General features: G+C 45.5%; 1 protein-coding gene across 1 annotated transcript in view; it reads right to left on the bottom strand.

Annotated features, from left to right (window-relative positions):
- Positions 1-21,593, bottom strand: part of LOC147887684 (ankyrin repeat protein SKIP35-like) — a 37,275-nt gene extending 15,682 nt beyond the window's left edge. Inside the window, exons 1-6 of the mRNA XM_087393395.1 lie at positions 21,376-21,593; positions 20,308-21,061; positions 19,593-20,034; positions 18,394-19,200; positions 18,079-18,121; positions 17,685-17,893 (exon numbers count right to left, since the gene is read on the bottom strand). Of these exons, the coding sequence (XP_087249521.1) occupies positions 18,397-19,200; positions 19,593-20,034; positions 20,308-20,981 (1,920 nt within the window). The 5' untranslated portion in view covers positions 20,982-21,061; positions 21,376-21,593 and the 3' untranslated portion in view covers positions 17,685-17,893; positions 18,079-18,121; positions 18,394-18,396. The remainder of the gene's footprint in view (positions 1-17,684; positions 17,894-18,078; positions 18,122-18,393; positions 19,201-19,592; positions 20,035-20,307; positions 21,062-21,375) is intronic.
- Positions 21,594-22,265: the final 672 nt, after the last annotated feature.

Raw genomic sequence — 22,265 nt, 5'->3', positions numbered from 1 at the left:
AGCTATGTGACACATGCTTGTACTTGCCAGCATATTTTGGCTCAAACACCTCAGCAAGCTGGGCTGCTCGCTCAATGGTTAGAGGATTGTGAGCTCTCACATCAGCAGCTAGAGAGGGATCGAAGCCTTGTATAAAACGCAGCAACTTCCCTTTCTCAGAAATATCCTGTACAAATAAAGAAAGTCTCCAAAAACGCTGCAAGTACTCCTGGACCGTACCTGTCTGTGACAGTGCATAGAATTCAGCAAGGTACTGTTCAAGGATCAGGGCCGAGACGAAGGTCGTGACCATAAGCTCCTTGAATTGTTTCCAGGTGGTAGGCTTCTGAGGTGACTCTCGCATGTAACGCCACCATGTATGTGCATAATCCTGTAAATGCATGCCAGCAAAAATGATCCTCTCCTCATTATTCTTAGGGTAGAAGCGGAAATAATCTTCAAGCTTCGTGAGCCACTCCTCCAACTCATTGGGAGTGCGAGTGTCACCCTTAAACTTATGCACAGAGATTTTATCTTTCACATCTTTGGCTGGGTTATTCCTATAGTGACTACCAGCATACTCACGCTTGAAGCTCACATACTGTGAAAAGGGCATCTCATTACGAACATCCTCAGGCAAAGCCCTATATGAACGTAAGGCATCTGAAAGCATATCATCCATGTTTGCATGCTGCCCACTTCCAGCATCATGCTGGTGAGGAGAACCACTCCCCTGATGCATAAAGTGCATCTGACTGAAAGCATTACCTCCCTGATACGCAGGCTGAGTCTGACTGAATGTATTAACAGGAGGTGTCATCGAAGCATGCAATCCCTGCTGAGTCTGCCTGCCATAAACATCTCGGTGGGTGGGTGGCATAGAAAAGGGTTGAGAAGAGGACTGGCCCCTCTCCCAACTGCCCTAAAACCCAACACCCAATCCAGGCATGCTCGCCGTTGGCAAAAATGTGCCAATGGGCCGGCCCATAATGGACGGCTCAGCCAATGAAATATGCGAGCCAAATGGAGGCCTGGAATCAATAAGAGAAGTGCTCGGTGGCACGGGCAAGGCATCACTAGAATCAACATAATCCCCATGCTAGGGTGCATGCATAGAACCAACATCATAAGTGCGACGGCCATCAGCCATAAATCCCCTATGTGGGTCAGGAAAATCACCCTGGCTATCCGACTGATCCCCGTGCTGGGGTGCGGGCTGCTTACCCTTATCGTGCATACTGATGGCGGTAGTGATCTGTTGCCCAATGTTCTTACCCATCTAGGTGATAGCCGTATCGTGCATAGCCATAGCAGTGGTGAGCTACTGCCCCAACTGCTGACCCATCTACTGAAAAGCCCCCTGAAGCATCGAGGCCAATGCATCTAGAAACTGTGTGTCGGTAGGCATAGCAGAAACTGGCTGTGAAGGAGATGCACCCTCTGTGACCGGCATCTGCTCCTGCTGAGCAACATCGTCATCGTGCTGAGATGACTCATCCGACCGGGGTGCACGCCTGGGTGCCATGAGTGACACGAGGAAAATGTGCCAAGTGTCGAAGGCTCGATGTAGAGGCTGGAGAGGTGTCAGTAGCAGTCGTTGAAGAGGTTCGAAGAAAGCTCGGTGAAGAGGCTGGAAACGGGGCTCAAAATGAGCCACGAAGGTGGCTAAGAAAGGCCCAGAATAGGGCTGTAGGAGTACCCTAAAAGAGGTTTTCTTTTTCTTTTTTTTTTTTTGGAAGCTTAGGACAACTAAGACACCTAGGGTAGTTAGTACAGTTCTAGCCTAGACCTTTAGGACTGTTAGGACACTGTCTTAGACCAACCTAAGCCAACCTTTAACCTTAGTTAGTACTAAGTCAAACTAACTAAACCTAACCTTACCCAATCACTAACCTAACTAAACCTAGCCAAAGTAACCCAATCCACTAACTAGCGAGACCTAACCAGACCTAAACTAACCTAACCAACCAACCAATCCCAACCTTAGAGGCTAAGGTTTGCAGGTGGGCGTGGATGGCAACGCACAGGCGCAGACTGGCACGGAACGGGCGGCGAGACGAGTAGACGGGTGGCGCATGGGAGCGGACGGGCAGATAGAATGGGAGGGAGACATGCGGACGGCAGTTGGGGAAATGTGTTGGATGGGATGCTCACGGAAAGTGCTGGACGGACGGAATGCAGGTCGGGATGTAGACGCACAGAACAAGGCTAGGCATGACGAAACGGGCTGGACGGGACAAAGGGAAAACTTCCTGTAGATATGCAAATAGATGGAACGGCCTTTCCGGAACAAGGCATGAACGGAACGGAGAGGCTGACGGTGCTAACGGGCGGACGTGTGCCCGCTATGCAGCCTAGCTGACGGCTGAGGGGTTGATGGGGTTGAGCAACTAATTCAGGGCGTGAGTGGAGCGATCGAGCTCCTCCTGAAAGCTGGTTTTCAACGAACGAGTCTTTGCTTGCTAGTAATAGACGCCAAGGCGCAGCTGCTGGAAACAAAGGTGCCAGAGTCGGGGCTCTGATACCAATGTAGTGAAGGTGAATGGGGAAGTGAGAGAAAGCCACGGAAGGCAGGGGGAGATAGAGAAGGAATAGGGGAGGGAAGTAGAGAGAACAAGACTGGAAGTACACAAGTGATGAAGGAAGCAAGGAGAAGTGGATTAGACGTCAAATCAATAGCCCCTTACAATCCTTTTGGGTTGACTTATATAGTCCCCCACAGTTCCCACATTTCCCCTACTATTCTCCCATCTATTTCCCCCTTAAAATCCATCTTTTTCCCACCTTCATTACACTATAAGTGCCTACACTTATGCCTACAAGGCACATACCATGGCCTATAGGGCATCACTAGAACCACCAAAAGATGGCCTACAAAAACCCCTCCATGGGATGGGCTGAAGTACTCTGGAAACGTCTCAGAATACCTGGTAGTTTCTGGTCATGGTGGCACATGTTCATCCAAAAGGATATAGCCACCTATGAATGTACAAGGAATGTCAGATCATGTAACAAAGGGAACCAAGTGTAAAGCCTGTCGGAAGACTTCAAACTTGGGACGAGGAAGTGCCTTTGTAAACATATCTGCGATGTTGTCCTCTGTGGGAAGATAGGACAACTCTATGTCTCCTGCTGACAACCGCTCCCGAACATAATGATAGCGAACTTCGATATGCTTGGTACGCGCATGAAACATTGGGTTACGCGCAATGGCCAAAGCACTCTGGCTGTCAGTGTAGACAATAGTGGAGGATGTCTGGCAAATACCAAGATCTGTAAATAATTGTCGAAGCCAAACACACTCTATTGTAGCGGTGAAGGCTGCCCTGTACTCAGCCTCACATCTAGACGTGGCAACTGTCGGTTGCTTCTTGCTGAGCCAAGAAATACATGAATTGCCAAGCAAAAAACAATTGCCAGTATGTGACACTCTGGTGTCGGAACATCCTGCCCAATCACTATCCGTGTAAGCATGCATGGTAAGTGAACCCTGATCACCATAGAAGAGGGCTAAATCCTGAGTGCCTCTGAGATATCTGAAGACTCTCTTCACTGCCTGCCAATGCTGTGAACTGGGCATGTGCATGAATCTGCTGAGCTGAGATACTGCATACTACTGCAAGTCAGGTCTGGTGTGACATAAATAAATAAGGCATCCAACAGCCTGCTGATAAAGAGTGATATCACATGGTGGGCTCCCATCATGAGCTGAGAATTTGAAGCCAGGGTCCACTGGAGTAGAGATTGGCTTGCAATCCTCAAACTGAAAACGATCAAGGAGCTGTCCAATATACTTGGACTGAGACATCATGATACCCCCCTCAACATGAGCAAACTGAATGCCCAAATAATAATGGAACTGTCCCATGTCTGACATGTCAAAAATCTGCTGCAAATCAGCCTTGAAAGCTGCAATTTGCTGAGTATCTGGGCCCGTGATAAGCATATCATCCACATATAAAATCAGCACTAAAAAATCAGATCCACTCCCATGGAAATAAAGAGTGGGTTCTGTGGGACTATTCTGAAAACCAAGGGATAGTAAGTGTGCATGAATTTTGGCATACCATGCCCTGGGTGCCTGCTTCAAACCATAAAGGGCTTTTCTAAGCGGGCATACCTTATTTTCAGAATTAACAACCTCAAAGCCAGGAGGTTGTGTGACATAGACTTCTTCCTGCAGATCCCCATGAAGAAAGGCAGTCTTGATGTCAAGTTGGTGCACTTGCCAATGATGATGGGCTGCAATGGCAATGACACATCGAATGGTAGTAATCCTGGATGTGGGAGCAAATGTTTCCTCAAAGTCAATGCCTTGTTGTTGGGCATACCCTTTTGCAACAAGATGGGCTTTGTATCGATCTATGCTGTCATCAGATTTCCTTTTTAATTTGTAGACCCACCGCGTTCCAATGGCATGCTTGCCAGGTGGGAGATCTACTAATTCCCAAGTGTCATTTTTGGCAATAGATTGTAACTCAGCTTTCATTGCATCCATCCACTCTTTGCTGTCAAAAGCATCTTTATGGCACAAAAGCTCTTCATTGCAAGCTGTAGCAAGGAGTGCAAACTCAAGAAAGTGACCATGCTGTCTATTCCCTGATCTTGTCCGGGCAGCAAAAGGCTGATCTTGTTTGCTGTCCCTCAATGTGTCAAGAAGCCATCTGGGAACTTGCCTTTGTGTCTATTGACAGCTCTTTCTTCAATGACTGCATCATGAGTAGTGGGATCATTTTGTGCCGGAAGAGAAACCTGCAAATCAGCATGAGGTGGTGGCTGATTATTGCTTAGTGGAGGGCCTGCAGGAGGCTCAAGTTGCTGCTCAAAATCCTCTTCTGATGATGGTAGAGGTAACCAAGATTCAAAGGCATCAAACATGTCAATATCTCGCTTTGCTTTGCAGTCCACAAGAGGAGAAGCTGAATGTTCAGCAAAGATCACATCTCTACTGACAATAATCTTCCCAGTATTTGGTTGATATAACCGATACCCTCTGCTCTCTTGGCTGTAACCAATGAATATGCATTTGATTGCCTTGTCATCAAGCTTATGTCTTAGCTGAGATGGTACATGAACATATGCAAGAGACCCAAAAACTTTCATGTGTGAAAGTGAAGGCTTCCTGCCTTTCCATGCTTCATAAGGTGTAATAGTCTTTAATGCCCATGTAGGTGATCTATTCAGCACATAGTTGGCACACATTAGTGCATCAAGCCAAAATTTATTGGGCAAAGACTTGGCCTTAAGCATGCATCTGGCCATCTCCACTGTGGACCTGTTTTTCCTTTCAGAAACAAGATTTTGCTGAGGAGTGTAAGGAGTAGTGCATGAGTGAATAATGCCCCGTGAGGATAAAAATGCATCAAACTCCTTTGACATATACTCACCCCCCCTATCTGTGTTGAGGGTGACAAGCTTGCATCCTGATTCATTCTCAACCATATTCAACCATCTCTGAAAGCATAAGAAAACTTCAGATTTGGCCTTTAAAGGATATACCCAGCAATACCTTGTGAAATCATCAATGAGAGTCATGAAATACTTGTATCCTCCAATGGCATTTGTCCTCATTGGGCCACAGACATCATTGTGTACTAGCTACAATTTCCTTTGTGAGAGTTTTGCACAATTCTTTTGAAAAGGAAATCGATGCATCTTACCCAAAAGACAACCCTCACACACATGTTTAGAAACTGTGTGTGAGTCTGAGGTACATCATTTGCCATCTGCTGTGAATGTAGCTTTGCAAGAGCTCTATAATTGAGATGGCCCATTCTCTCATGCATGGCCCATTCTCTCATGCCAAAGATGAGTTTCAGCAAGCTGTGAATCTGAAATAGCCAATGCTTCAGTAGAAAGTGCAGCTGAATGATGATCAAGGTGATAAAGCCCTTTTTGCAAAGTGCCAGTGAGAACTATGGCATTGTCATCACGAAGATCATATACTAGGCATCTGTAGCCATCAAAAATTACTCTGAAACCTGAAGTAGCAATTGCTGAAATTGAAATCAAGTTGACTTCAATGCCAGGCACAAAAAGAACATTTGTCACAGTGACAAGATGACTGGAAATGGATGTGAGCTGCACATCTTACAGCATATGAAGCATTATTGGCACATGTAACAGTCCCCCCTTGAGGTGCATCAGCTAGAGAATGAAACAACTGTCTGCAAGATGTGACATGCTTGGAAGCACCACTATCAAAGTACCAGGACTGAGCATCATTAGCAATAAAAAGTGCATCAGCTTTGGAGGGATCGAATGAGCAATGGACAGCCCATGCCCAATCATCCTGAAGAGCATGTGCATGTGAAGCATCTGCTGGCTCATGGGATTCAATGGCATGTGAGGCATTAACTGTCAATCATGCTTTCTTTTTCTCCGAAGCAATGCGCTTCCTGCATTCTGAAATGTCATGTCCAGGCTTGCGACAATAGTTGCATCTTTTCTTCTTTCCCTTATCTACTGTATTTTTAGATGCATGGGAGGAATTGCAGCTGCTATGCGTAGAGGAATTGCAGCTGCTGTGTGCAGATTTTGGCTTGCCCATAGGCTTGGAAGCCTTGCCTCTTCCTGTCTGCTATGAAGCAAATGCGTGATCATGAATAATAGCTTGTCTGTTAGCTCTACTTTGCTCTTCCTGCAAAAGCAAAGTAACTAGCTGATCAAAAGAATAGTGGTCGGGATTACCCATGGCCACTAATCGAAGGGTTGTAGCAAACCCTTGATATGTATCTGGTAGTCCATTCAATGTAGTACTGACAAGCTGTGAATTTGGCACCACCTCATCAATGTTGGCAAGCTGTTCCATGAGGTCCTTCACCTTTGTCAAATGTGCATCCATTGACTCACCTTCATTCATATTCACTTCCTGTAATTGCCTTCTCAAATATGCAACACGAGCTTCATTGCGAATCTGATATAGAGAAGCCAATTTATCCCAAGCATCCTTTGCTGTCTTGCAAGACCGGCTGTGTGGAATAATGATTCTCTTGCATGATAAAGCAATGCATGAATGTGCATTTGCATCTCTTGCATCCCATCTTGACTGTTCTTGAGTTGGAAGAGCAGCAGCAGGAGTGCTAGAGGAAGAGGCATCAGAAGGAGTACCACCTGCAGAAGGTGCAGCAGTAGAACCAACCACTGTAGCATTGGCTGGCCTCAGATCAAGCCCCAGAAACAATATTCCACAAATGCTTTGCAACAAGAATATGTTTCATGAGATAAGACCACATCGGATAGTTGGTGCCATCCAACTTATCATCTTCACGAAGAACTCCAAATAAATCTTGATTGTTCCCAGCCATAGCAACTGTGATAACCTGTAAAAGACCTGCAAACCCAAAAGCCTCAAGGCTATCACTGCAAAAAGCTGGCTGTCCCAAAAATGACAGCAAATATCTGCAAATTTCTGACCCAAATCAAAGGGCAAATGCAGATCTGACCCAAATGTGACTGTGACAGGCAATGTTCACTGCAAAAACAGCAAATTTGGCAAAAGCCCAAATTTATTGAGGGCAAATAGGCCAAAAAGAGGGCAAATTCAGAAAAGCCCCAAATTTTGCTGAAATTTTGCAAGTGTGACCCAATGTGTGCAAATCTGACTCAATGTCCTGCAAATGTAACTGAATGTCCTGCAATCTGACCCAATGTACTGCAATCTAAACAAGAAATTGCAGAACAAATCCCAAAACTCCAATTTCTTGCAAGAAATTGCAATTAAAGGAGGTGAAAGGAAATGAAAACCCCAAATTTTCCAATGTCCTGCAAAAGCCCCAAATCTGCAAATGTCTGTAGATGACTGCAGTGAGACCAAGGACCTGATTCCAGCCAATGCTAAAACAGGTACGGAACCTGTGGTGAAGGTACATATGTACGGGAAGCTGGTACGGCTGATCTGTACGTATGTACTCACTAAAGGTACGTATGTACGAGAAGCTGGTACGGCTGATCTGTAGGTTGGTACCACTGTAGGTACGACCGTACGGAAGAGTGCAGAGTACGAGTACGGCGTACGGTGATTTCAGTACGGCGACCCACTGAAGGTACAGCGAAGTGTACTACGATGCACGACTTCAGTACAGCATACGGCGATTTTAGTACGGCGACCCTCGATGCGCAGGTACGAACTGAATGTACGTACGACTGAAGGTATGTACGATTGAGGGTACGTACGACACGGAAGGTACGACAGAGCAGATAGCGCTGAAGGGCCTCGAACCAGATCTGGGAATGTGTCGACCAGCAGGGCAGAAAACTCTCCAATGAGCAATGGAGGACTCGGGGCTGAGGAGAGCTGAAAAGCTAGAGCAATACCCGCTCTGATACCACTGAAGGTACGAGTCAAAGAGAGAGAGAGAGTGCAAGTACAAGACGAGTCGAAAGAGAAGTCACGTCAAACTTAGATGATGTTGAAAAACAATCGTCTTATAGCGATGTGGGGCTACAAATAATAGCACCATGTCACCAGTGTCATATTCCAAGTGACGTCTATGTTTGTTGGCAGACCGTTGATACCGCTCTTGCACTTTTCGCATATGATCCCTGACTTGGAGTAGAATGTCTTGCATTTCTTGAACCAGTTGACCAGCTAGGGCCACTCGATGTTGAAGTACAAAATTCGTTGGTACAATCGGAGTGTGTCCATAAGCTGCTTGGAATGGAGTCATGCTGATGGCACTATGGAAAGAGTTATTATAAGCAAACTCGAGGAGTGGTAGATACTTCCCAAGCTGCTAGGCGTGACTGAATATAATGTCGAAGCATTTCTTCTAGAACTTGGTTGACTCTTTCAGTCTGGCCATCTGATTCTTTGTGGTAGGCTGAACTGAACAATAGAGTTGTACCCAAAGATTCGAACAATGAAATCCAAAAGTGACTGGCAAACTTAGGATCTCTGTCGGATACGATATTCTTGGGAAATCCATGGTGTCGGAAGATGTGTCGTATGAAGAGTTTGGCGATGTCCGGAGCCTGTGCTCTTCTTTTGCAAGTAACAAAGTGTGCCATTTTGGACAATCAATCAGCAATTACCATAATCTAAGTGTTACCTCTGGAGGATCGTGGTAGTGTTGTAATGAAATCCATGGAAATACTTTCCCACCTTTCAGTTGGAACTGGAAGAGGCTGACGAAGTCCTACTAGAAGTCGTCGGCTTGCTTTCATTTGTTGACAAAATAAGCAAGATGTAACCATTTTGATGACGTCGCTTTTCATCTGAGGCCAGTAGTATGTTGCACTGAGTAACCTATAAGTCTTGTTGATGCCTAGATGGGCAGCATAAGGAACTACATAATGCTCTTTTAACAAAAGACGTCGAACATCCTTATCATGTGGTACACAGACGCGATCTTGATAATACAGAAGGTCGTCCATATAAGAATAGGATGAGAAAATCTTATGTTCGGAAGTCGAAGGTTGATCTTTTGAAAGAACTTGTACTACTGTGCCGAAGTCTTTATCATTGAAATACTTCCCTTTGAATGAATTCGGAACATCCACAGATAATGTAGAGATTACCATAGCTGATGCTAGAGTTGACCTGCTCAGAGCATCTGCAACTTCATTGCGTAGTCCTAGAATGTACTCAATGGTCATGTGAAAGTTGGCCAGAAACTCAACCCAGTGTGCTTGTCGAGCGTTCATGACTGGCTGAGTAAAGATATACTTTAGAGAGTGATGGTCTGTCTTGACCACCAAGTCAGCTCCCATGAGATAATGTTTCCAAGAGCGATAAGCATGTACAATTGCAAGAAACTCCTTATCATAAACCGGGTATCAGGTTTGGATATTGCAATAATTATGGCTGTCAAAAGCGATAACTCTGCCTTCTTGCATCAAGATTGCTCCTCTAGCGATGTCGGAAGCATCAGTGATGACCTCAAATGGAAGGTTTGGGTCAGCAATAGCCATAACTGGTGTGGTAGTGAGTTCTTGCTTGAGTTGTTGGAAACTATACTCTATTTCGAGAAGCCACTGAAAAACTGCTGTGCTTTTCAATAATTCGGACATAGGAGCTGTGATTTCGGAAAACTGATAGACCTTTGTATGATAGAAGTTTGCCAATCCGAGAAAAGAGCGGACATCATGAACATTCTTAGGAGTAGGCCAGTTTCGGATTACCTCAACCTTCTTGGGATCCACAGAGATGCCTTGAGCTGAAATAACATGTCCCAAATATTCGAGTTGGGTCTTGAAGAACTCACTCTTCTCAACGTTAATGTAGAGAGAATTTGCGCGGAGAACTTCAAAAACTTGGTGAAGACGTTGTTTGTGCTCATGTAGGGATCTGCTGAAAACGAGGATGTCATCGAGGTAAATGATGACGAACTTATCGAGGAAAGGCCTAAAGATGTTGTTCATTAATGTCATGAATGTGGCCGGGGCATTGTTTAACCCAAAAAGCATGACCAAACATTCATAGTGTCCATACTTTGTTCGAAAAGCTGTCTTGTACTCATCGCCTTCTCGTATGCGAATTTGATGATAACCTGAACGAAGATCAATCTTTGAGAATTGTGTTGCGTGTAGAAGTTGATCGAACAGGTCATTAATGCGAGGAAATGGATACTTGTTTTTTATAGTGAGCTTGTTGAGGGCTCAGTAGTCGATGCAAAGGCGCATTGACTTATTCTTTTTCTCCACAGGTAGTACAGGAGATTTGAAAGGGCTGTGATTGGGCCGATTGTGACCTTTGTCGAGTAGTTCGGTCACCTGTCTTCTTCATTTTAAGTGTAAGAAACCCGATAAGGAGGTTTCGACGATGGATTACTGCCGGGAATAAGTTCGATTGGGTGATCCACTGGTCGTCGAGATGGTAACTACTTTGGCAATTCCTGTGGAAAAATATCCAGGTAGGGCTGGAAAAAAGGTTGGTTGAGGTATTCAGGAGGATCCTTTGTTGGTGTCTCCTCTACTGCCGTAACCAACAGAAGTGAAGTCTTTACTTGACGTTTACGAACCCACTTCTTTACTTGTAGGACAGAGGCAACTAGGGTTGAAGGAGAGTCCCTAGAACCAGCTAGCTCAATAAGTTTTCCCTGGTGGATAAACTGGATAGTATGGCTGTGAAAACTGATTGATGGATCATAGTCGTAGAGCCACTGTTGTCCAAGTATGACATCGTACCGAGAAAGAGGCATGATGTCGAAGTTCAACTTGTCCGTATAATGTTGGATGTGAAAAGACAAGTTTTTGATCCCGGTGTTGCACAAGAAGGTAGTTCCATTTGCAAGTTCAATCTGATAGTCCATCAGACTAGGACTGGTGGTCAACCGAAGTTTGTCGACCATAGAACTAGCTAGGAAGTTATGAGAGCAACCACTGTCGATGAGGATAGTGACCGTTGTTCCACGATTCGATCCTTGGACACAAAGTACTTGAGTGGCCAAGGAAGGTTTGGGGTTGCTGGCAAGGCTCATGTGGATGGTATTGCCATTCGAACAGCTTTGCCTATCTTGTCTTGTGATGGGGTAGCATCTTCTGTTTGGGAAGTGCTAGGTTCCATATTGGAATTTTGCTTTGGTCGCTTGGGACAATCGAACCATCTATGGTCGCCTGTACAGATGGTACAAAGTCCTTTTGTGCTGGAGTTGTTCTTCTTATCAGTGGCCGCACCTTTATGTTGGGGATGACGGTGATGACTTTGTGAAGAAGAAGAGGCGCGATCCTTGGAGGAGTGCTTCTGTTGGAATCCAACATACGATTTCTAACACTTGTGGGGATCTTGAGACTGTCACTGACCTTAATTACCCAAGTTTTTTCTAAACTTGGGGTTATCTTGAGGGCGAGCACCTTTGGCCATAGTAGAGTTCTGTGTTCTATTAGCACTCTGCTTCCCTGTGTTTTGGAATCTGTAATGCACTCTGCATAAGCAATAGCGCCAGCTGTGGTGGTGATGTTTGCTTTGAGGACATCAATGCGTAACGAGGGGTTTAGGCCTGAGATGAAAGCATGAAGGCAATCATCATCAGTTAAACCATCAATCTCTAACACCAATGTGGTAAACTGAGAGATGTAGGAAGATAGGGAGCATGTTTTCTCTAACTGTCTGAGTTTTGAACGTGCTTGGAAGTCCGCATTGGCAGGTATGAACTGCTTACGGAGCACGTGTTCAAAACGTTCCCAAGTTAACACACTTTTGCCGTCCTTTAAGCGTCGTTGCCACCATAGGAAAGCTGTATCCTTGAGGAGGGAGGCTGCCAAGGCAATCTTTTTGCCTTCAGTGAGGTCAATAGTATCAAAGTACATGCGCAGTTTTGCGAGCCATTGGTCAACTGTTCGGCGATTTCGTTGACCAGTGTAGGCTTCCGGAAGTTTAATGTCAAGTCTTTTAGTTTTGGAAGCTTGGAGTTAATGGTAGAGGGCACGGAGTTCAGTGTTTTCTACCTCAGGTGGGAATGAGTACACACAGTCATCCGGTGGCATCACGTCATCCTCTGTATGTGTGGTACTGTGAGAATCTTGGAGTTGTTGGACTTTCTAGACCAAGTCAGAGATGTTGTCCTGAAGCTGGGAAATTTGAAGTTGAAGTAGTGCTTCGCCTTGTAAGTTGACTTCACGGGTCTTTTTTGGACTTGAGACGCTGATCTCCAGAGAGGTTGCATGCGAGCGTTGCGACATATCTGAGGTCCCTGTGGGAAGAGCACGAACCTGCGCTCTAGTTTGTACCATTCCTGGAAGAAGATCCGGGCTGCTCCCTAAGGTTGCTCATGTTGGAGGGGGCAGGCGAGGCAAGATGGAACCACCCGTGGAAATCTGGTAAAGGAGGACCTGTCTGAGGTAACACTGGTGATGCCGAAGTGGGTGTTACTGCTCATGAGAGTACATGGGTAGGTTGCAGAGTCCACGGATCTGAGAAGGGATAAGGAGCTGCTGTCGGGAGTGGAGGACATCCATGAGAAGGAGTGCCTTCAGAGTGTAAATACTGTCTTGGGGAAGGTAAAACCTATGCAGGAGGATATTTGGGAGCCGAAAGAGGTGGTGGAGAGTACCCTGGAGATGCTGAAGCTGAGGGGTAAAAGTCTCTCCAAAGATGGACAGCAAACTCGTGAGGAATATCGAGTTCTGGGTATCTACGTGTCTCATGGAACACAACCTGGACTATGCTGAGGAAGTAATGTAATTGAGGTGCCTCATGCAGAAGGTATAGGATGTGGTCCAAGTCACTGGAAGGGCACGTGACACAGAAGACCCACAATGCAAAAGCTCCGAAATGGGCTGGTTGTGCAATCTGAACACGATATTGTGTGGTAGATGATGCTTGAGGTGTCCTTGAAGGGACTGGGGGATTACCACGGGTTTCCATGCTTTAAGGAGGAGGCTTTCATTTGCTGTAATTTGATAATGAGCATCAAATAACAATATGAAAGAGAATCCTTAGAAATAGAATGGAAAGAATCCACCTGGCATAGATTAGATCTGCCAATTAGTTGCGTAGAAAAGGCCTGCAGATCACTGTCCGGAGGTCCATGTTGCTGTCCTTGCAAGTCCACGTGGATGTGTGAACAAGAAACAAGTGCCTAGCGAGACTTTCGAGCCAGATGGACGTTGGCAGAGACGTTTTTCAGATTGCGTGAGATCTGGCGCACTTCTCCTGCGTTGAAATCCATGGCCTGATTAAGGTGGCCTGCGTTGAAACCTGTGAGGTACTAGAAGCAGGACCAGGCCTGGCTAGACGGAAATAGAGGGCAGCAAAGAGCCGCTGTTCACAGGCTAAAAGTGGTGTGATGAGCAGCAGGGGCCAGGCTAGTTTGATTCGACATCAAAAGGGCAGCAAGGGCTGCTGGTCACAGATAATCATGGCGATGAACCAACAAGAACTGGCTGCTGCAAAATGATCTAGCGTATGCCAGATGGAAGCCTGAACGAAAGTGCAGCCTGCTTGAAAAGGAAAAGGCAGAAATCATGTACGGCTGTTTTGGAGCGGCATAGGCAGACGTGAAATCGTGATTGAATTTCGCCCTTTTTCCTTGCTGATTGGTAGTTGCCAAAAAATTAAAACGTGGGTTTAATGAACCCTTGGGTAGTCTAGGGTTAGGCCTTGGGTGTAGGGCTGGTTGCCCTTTTTAGGCCCTCTAGGTACCCTTTTGTAAGTTGGTGCTTGGTGCCAAAGGGTGTGCCTATTCTAAGGGGTGTGACCCTTGGAATAGGTGTACCTTTTTATGAAGGGGTGTGACCCTATTTTAAAAAGGGGTGTCCCCACACGAAAAGGTGTGTCCTTTTTTCCATGATGGGGTGTGTCCCTTGGGTGAGGAGTCAAAACTCCTCATCAAAAGGTACGTCTGATGGTGGAAAAGGTGCGTCCCTTGGTTTTGGGACAGCCCAAGCACATCAAAAGACACGACTTTTGTCGTGTCCGTTCACATCAACTCGTGATGTGAGGGAGACGGAGAGGCCACTGACGACTTTACGTGGGGTTGGCGCTAAAAAATTTTACGCTCATTCTCTCCATCTCTTCCATGCACAACGTGCGTGGATATCCTTCTAGTGGAAAAAGATGTATCAAATAGGCGCTAGAAGGTGGGGGGCATTTCCTACAGGCAGAAGCGAAATTTGCTCTAATACCACTGTAAGAAATCCTAGATTTACTTTATTTAGAAATGTGCTAAGGAACAGAAAGGAGACTGAAATAGCAGAGAACAAGGAATATTTGTATTGCTTGAGTGTCTATAGTGTGTCATCCATATAGTTGGGCCTCTCTTATATAGAGAGTGAAGAGTCACACATGAAAAGGTGTGTACTCCAAAGTCTATGTGCATGAAGAGGTGTGTACCCCTTGTGAAGGGTGTGACCCTTGATGAGAGGGTACATTACAATGGAAGTGTCTCTTCAATAGAATGTCTCTTGTGAAGGGTTGTGCCTCATAGGAAGTGTCCCGTCGAAAGGGCATACCCTTCCACAAGTGTCCATTCATCAAACCATCCATAAGTCTAAGATATATAGAAACGAATACGTCACAGATCGTGACACTACCCCCATTCCAATATAGTGTTGAGGCCCCTTCTATCCCTCTCACATATCACGAGGTAAACCATGTCATCCGAGACGAGATCTCCTACAGTTACACACTTTCAGGACTTGGTTGGTACCCCGTGAGCTCCCTGTGAAGCTCAGCTTTTACAGAGACCATTGCCTATGGATCTCAGAGGGGGGCTTCATCGACCCACCAAGGTACACACGAATCCTCCATGAAGATCTCGATCGGGCAGTTTCGTCTCACCACACCGCCTCCATATAGAGAGTGGCCGAGCAGAGGGCATACGCAGAGAGGGCCGCATTTGCACCTTGTGTAACTGCCGAGAGATCGAGTTGCATGAGCATTTTGCTTTCACGTGCCTAGTGTACTACAAGATCAGAGGTCGATACCACTGTCTTTTCAAAGATGGCTTCGGCTCCCTATCCAGTTTCCTATCTTACCCAGACCAGAGATGTTTGGCAGCATTCATCCATGAGGCCATACCACACAGGGAGCATTTGCTCACAGCACATAGGGGAGCTCATGACACACATCCAGACTCCACCCAGAGCATGATCACCCAGCTTTCCAGCAAGACAGTACTGTCTAGTAGGACTCGCGGATACTGTGGTCACAGGGACCCAAGCAAGAGACAGAGACGTCATATCCGTCAACGCATCAAGGCATAGATCACGCTAGGGGACCTTACTTCCATGCTTACTAGACCTGACGTACGGCCCTACAGCCAGGAGACTTCAGCGAGCTGTACACACCGACAGATACCAACATCCTATCACAGGGTTTTTGCAGCCTCACACCGGCGTCCCCCTCCTAGGGCCAACACTCTCACTGGCTTCCAGTCATAGAGTTTTTCCCTTCTATGTACCAATGTATGCATAGCTAAGGAACTCACACGAGCTCAATTGAAAAACAAGGCAACAGAGTAGCCAAGGTCAAGGCTGCTAGTAGAAAGGATGGAAAATGGACAGTATACTGTGAGGGTGTAGCACTCATCAAGCAGTTTAAATCCAAATCAAAAGACTCTCCGTCTTAAATTGAAGTATGGCTGATTAAGTTTTTGATTTTCAGACTACAATGTATGTATATATCTAGATGAATCCAGGAACATTCCCAAACTCATCCTCTAAAAACACAACATAGTGCAGTTTCAATCTCACGATAGTTACTCATAAGATTGAATACCATAAACTCCATCACGCATAGCAGGGACTAGCTACTATGACATCCCCACTGACGGCATCAGTGCCCAACGGTGGGGGTAGACCATAGTATAAAAGTATGCTTTCACACATACAAATCCACACACCCACACATACTTGAGCATCCATTTATACAAAGTCTTCGTACTGAGTTTCTGTCAGCACTCCGGAGGTGAAGGGCAAACTCAGCCATGACGAAGGCTAGCACTAAAGGAGAAGGCTAATCAAAAAGTAGTCCAAATCTCTTCATTCAAGCTACAACTGCTTGTGAAGTCTAAACGATTTCATTTTAGTCTCTCCCAAACAAGCATCTAAATCTAAATCTAGCTGATAGGGTAACGCACCATTTAAGATAGAAAGAATTAGCACAATACCAACAAGCCGCAACTTGGACGAAAACTTCACAAGGTGAAATTTGCATGTCTGCTAATACAGCAGAAGCATATACCTAGATGAATCCAGGAACATTCCCAAACTTATCCTCTAAAAACACAACATAGTGCGGTTTCAATCTCACGATAGTCACTCATAAGATTGAAAACCATAAACTCCATCACGCATAGCAGGGACTAGCTACTATGACATCCCCACTGACGTCATCAGCGCCCAACAATGGGGGTAGACCATAGTATAAAAGTATGCTCTCACGCATACAAATCCACACATCCACACATACTTGAGCATCCATTTATACAAAGTCTTCGTACTGAGTTTCTATCAACACTCCGGAGGCGAAGGGCAAACTCAGCCATGACGAAGGCTAGCACTAAAGGAGAAGGCTAATCAAAAAGTAGTCCAAATCTCTTCATTCAAGCTACAATTGCTTGTGAAGTCTAAACGATTTCATTTTAGTATAAAAGTATGTACTCTAAATAACTTAGAGCTCCTTTTTGCACTCCTTGGGAGCCGCCATGTGTGCCCTCCCTAAGCAGATGTACTAGCTGGTTTTTTTGCTGTCACTTAGACCCGTTGGTCTCCTGTGGATATTAATAGACTCTCTCTCTCTCTCTCTCTCCCTCTCTCTCTCTCTCTCTCTCTCTCTCTCAGTGGCCGACAGCACTCTATTGCCGACTTCATGCCTCCACTGCTTCATCCATCCTGATATCTTCTTGTTGCTGGGGATGATGATGATATTGATGATGATGCTAAGATTGATATATAGTCGACCATCGACATGACTATGTTGTACTTAGGACTTAGTACTGCCATTCTGCATTTTTGCATTTTTTGCATTTTGCATTTTGCATTGGTATGGACGCTCATTTAGTAGCTCCACTACCACATCTCGTTGTATCAGGATTTTCACGGTCTCATAGACCCATCGGTCTTCCGAAGACTTTAATAAACTTTCTTTCTTTCTTTCTTTCTCTCTCTCTCTCTCTGCCTGCAAAGGTCAGGCCTTTAAGTCATTTTATATCCTGGCAGTTCAATGCTTACTCCTGGCACTTTCACTTGTGTGTTTGGATGGCAACATGCAGTCCTGTCTTCTTGTTAGAGAATTGATATGTTTCAATGGTTAAGAACAATACCTCTTAAGAAAATGGTTGGCAATTCAACCCCCATCTCATGCTCTTCAAAGGCACTGGCTTTTTGTTGTGAAGCTGAAAGTCTCTTTCTCGCTCCCCAAAGGCACTCAACTTGGGAATGCACAAGTTTATTCCAAGAGTGGGAACACACACGATCATGAAAACATCGGAAGGTATTCATTGCCATTGCCGATGATGCATTCTTTGCATACCTGAGATGATGTGAATTAAAAAACATAATATAAAAGTTGACGGTAAATTGAGAAACATTGGCGAAATGATCAAGTTGTAGAAGTGAAAGTTTGATTAATAAAGCCACTTAAGGATCCTATGAGGAAAATTTTGAGTTGCTTTCCACCTGAGCTAGAAGCGGAGGACAATGCAGAAAACTACTCACCATTCTACTTGAGATGACAGTCATTTCGACCCGAGACTTTGACCTGAAATTCCAACACAAGTCATGCAACCACTTCTCAACAACAACATTACAAGCTAACTGATGACTGAAGAAAGTGCTTACAGATGTAAACTTGAGAGAAAAGGAAAACCCAAGGACTTCATGTGGTCAACCTGCTTTGTTATAAACCACATTGACAAGACATTTAAAAATGCAATATTATAAGCTCCTGTCCCTGCACAAATCAAGGAGAAACTGAGCATATCACAATTTCGAATTAAGGGATGGATCTTTGTAAGAAGAGAGGGGGCATACCATTTAGCCTGCAAGTAAAAATCCTGGTAATCTCGACTCCAGGATACACAGGAGTCTCTGTTTGTCACACTTTAGCAGCCTTTCTTCACCCACATTTCCTTGAACCTGTAAAGCAGCTTCTACAAGTTCTCCCCTCATTCTCTGAGAGAGTAGTATCCCACTGGATGAAACACATTCCTTGTAAAGGGGAAGGTAGGCTATTGTCAATTGCAGGAGTGAAGGCAAATCTTGTAAGTGAAGGGGAGAGGATCCCCTTTTGATTACTCTCATGACATTCACATGATGATTACGGCCACATGCCCTGCCTTGGTTGAAAGCTTCCACCGACCACTGTTCTTGCAAGAACGACCTCAACTCAGGAGAAAAGCCTTCAACTTTGCACCTTGCAACACTATCAGCAATCTGATAGGTTTCCTCAGCATTGTCAAGAAAGTCTGACTGGAGAAGGAAAGCTATTCCAACCAATGATCCCCCACTCCTCTCTCCTGCAGCCTTGAGAATCTCCCCACTTAAAGCATTGAGGATATGCCGAGGCACATGTCCCAGCAGGTAGGAAGATGCCTCTACTTTGCTGCTAGACGTAGCTGCAGTGAGGGCAAGACAGAGTTCCATATCCTTGCAACCATGTGCAACAAACCAGTGCACCACCTGCATGCAGCCCCTTTCAGCTGCTCGCATGAGAGGCCCAAGGAAAGAGTCCGCATTGCCATCCACCACAAGGCATTCCATAGTATTTATCTTACAATAATAGGATGCAAAACCCAAGGCTAGATCCATGTCCAATTCTATACCACTCTGACGTGCGATCTGTAAAAGAGTGCACATAGTCATCCAAAATCATTGAAGCTGCTGGACTCTACAAGGCAATTTTTTATTTTGTCTAAGAGGACGTCCCCATGCAACAAAAAATGTGAATTCCATTTTGCATTAGCTGAGGGATAGAAGAGAAGGGTAAAAGGGAAGAGGTTTAGTGGATGATTAAAATAAGGGGAGAGGAGTTTGGGAGATTTATGGGAGGGGACAAGGGATAGATTCAGCATTTCTAGACTTCTACTAAGGGACTTCAAACCTGCATTATCTAAATTTTATTGCAACACCCAAACTATCTGGTAGAGAGTTGAGAGGCTGCGGAGGATGCTAATTACAGTGACAAAAAACCCAATTACTAAAACAAAATGAAGAAGTGTATGCTTATATACCTGCATGAGGATCCGCACTAGCTCAGTGCTCCCAAATCGAGCAGCTTCTAGAAAACACTGATTTAAATTATCAGCCCCGCCTTCCACCAGCATACTCAGCAACCCTTGCATAGCACTTGCAGCAATTCCCATAGCCCACCCAGGATCAATAGCACCAGAGAAAAGGGTTAGTGGAAAGCAAGCTGCGTCGAAAGCCTCTGCATAATCCTTTGTAGCAAGCCGATTTCCAGCAAGATCCAAGAACCTCTTAAAAGCCTTCAACTGCAACTGAGATTCAACTGCTGAACTCTTGAAAATCTGTCCTGCATGTTCATCCCTACTTCGCCTACGAGAGTGAGACCCAATACATTTCAGTGCCCATTCTGTAAATCTCTGCACCTTTGCAGCAGCCTCAGCTTTCATGAGTTCATCCCCATTGCATTCTTGAAGCCTATCCCTTAGCCTGCAAGGGTAAGCGCCAAGTGAAGGATGAAAATTTCCCAACTACCAGTCTATTGCCCTGCTTTTACCTTCTCCCATGCAATCTGAGAGTCTCAGCCTTAGTATTGGAGGCTAGATGGAGAAATTAACTCCGATAAAATTGGAAGGACCATGGACATGCAGATTTAGGATGACCCAAGTCAGGCCCCTAGCATACCTAATTCTCATATGAATACACAGTCTGATGAAAACTCCCTACGTAACCAATGACTGCTGGATTATTAAGCTAAATTACCTCTGTGCCATTACAGTCACAGTGTCAGCCAAGCTCACTGCGCGACTCCTACAAGCTGACACACACGATGCAAGGAAAGATGTCCGAAGCACAGCTCTAGAGAAGTCATTGGCTCCAAACTCGACAAGTCTTTCAATCAGTATGGTTGCAGAGGAAAGGTCGTGCTGTGAACTCAGAAACCATAAGGAGTCAAGGGCAACACACAACCCATCATTAAGCCTCTGAAAATCAGATAGGGGAATCAAGCTCTCGGCAAGAGACCAATCATGAGCACCAACAGCAAGCTGAAATGCACGTCCAAACTCAGCTCTCTCTTGTCTTGAAGATCTCTGAATCCTCTTATTTGGCATGCATGACAACCCTTTAGCACAACCCTCTTCGGAGAAGCCCTCCCAAATTTCATCACCTTGAGCTCTTGCTTCTGAAATCCTACTAACAGTAGGCTCGTTCTTCGCCACAACTCGCTCAGGGATTTCCTCAGTAGGCACCCGCTTCAGCATTCCAAAAGGGTTTAGCTTGCTTTCAAAATGATGATGTCTGCGCAAAATCTCAATCAGAGCCAACTCCTTCAGCCATTTCCCTCTGTACTTTTTCCGCAGCAACCCACCATCCCTCAAACAGACAAAATCCCCAAATAGCGTCTTTTTATCAACGTCAACATACTCAGCTGTCATGCATTTGGGAGCTCTTAGTGGAATTAATCCGAGTTTCCCTTTCGGCTCTCATCAGTGGCTTTGACTTTCAGGAGTCGTGTCTGTTAGCAACACGGTGAAGTCTTCATTATATACGCTGTGAGTGGTTGTCATTGCCAAGAATGCACAAGCTAGCAGAGTGATTTTTCTAAAAATATCCACAATCAATTTGAGCGAATGCAAATACGCCACATGTGGAGTGAGATGCTTTAGACTCAACGCACGTCGCTCGTCGATAGAAACTAGCGAGTACAACGAAAAAAGGCCGCTTAGAATAATTGTTTTAATGTTTTAATGAATGGTAGCCATCGAGACAACGAGTCGTCAATATCGTTAGTCCGAACTTGCTCTTTTGGTAAAAGGAAAGGGAGCGTACATTGCTGAACAATGAGGTACACGTGATCTTCGAGGCTGTGCAAATGACCCAAATCTTCGATTGTATAAAGGAGCGATGCGATTGACGATGACGAAGCAAATCGATGAAGTTACGGAGGGGAGACGCCGCCACGCACGTGTTCTCAAAGTGTGCGAAAAGGCTTTGGGGACGTGGCTTTGAACCCTTTCGCCTCAAAGGGCACTTCCCCTCCTCCGTTTTTTTCGTGCCCAAAGGGGGTCCTCTTTCCCCCAGGGAGGGTGCGGGGCACGGGCACAATTGCGCACTTGGAGCGAGAGCAGCCATCGGGATTCGGGTCACCTGTGGTTCATACTGCCTAGAGACTTTAATACGATTGAGACCCGTCGATGATGGAGGGTGCAGCAAATCGGTTGGGCACAACCCAGGGTGGCCAAACGAGTCAAATCGGAATTGTTGGACTCGTTTGAGCACCCAGCTGCTCTGAGCGCCGCCGCCTCCAAAAAAGTATTGAAATCTGCACCCGATTGTGCGAAGAGGGCTTCCCCACACTCTTCGAAACCCTCTGCCCAGCCAGCCTTTGGAAAAATACAGCCCCATGAAGGTTTGACTCTTTCCAACATCTCATTTAATGAGGCTCAACATACTTTTTGCAAGCTGTCACACCCAATCCCAGGGCGGTTAGATTGTTTGGGCCAATTAGCACGTTTGGGCATTGCAATATCCTGAGATTTCAGGATGCTAGGCTGGAGCTACAATGCTAGCCTAGCATGCATGGCGCTGTAAAACTTACATGCAATTGGGACTGGGATCGCCCCACTAGCATGTGCGGGGAAGCTCTCTATAAGGTTGGATTCACAAATGGGCGCGGACAACGTGCTAAAACAACCACAAGTTGCTTGAGCGTTCACAAC

The sequence above is a fragment of the Dipteris shenzhenensis genome, chromosome 22 (assembly GCF_047967505.1).
Source record: "Dipteris shenzhenensis isolate YYH24624 ecotype China chromosome 22, Dip_SZ_1.0, whole genome shotgun sequence".
NCBI classification, from domain to species: Eukaryota; Viridiplantae; Streptophyta; class Polypodiopsida; order Gleicheniales; family Dipteridaceae; genus Dipteris; species Dipteris shenzhenensis.
The sequence above is the reverse complement of the archived record's forward strand: the minus strand, read 5'-3'. Positions and strand labels throughout refer to the sequence as shown.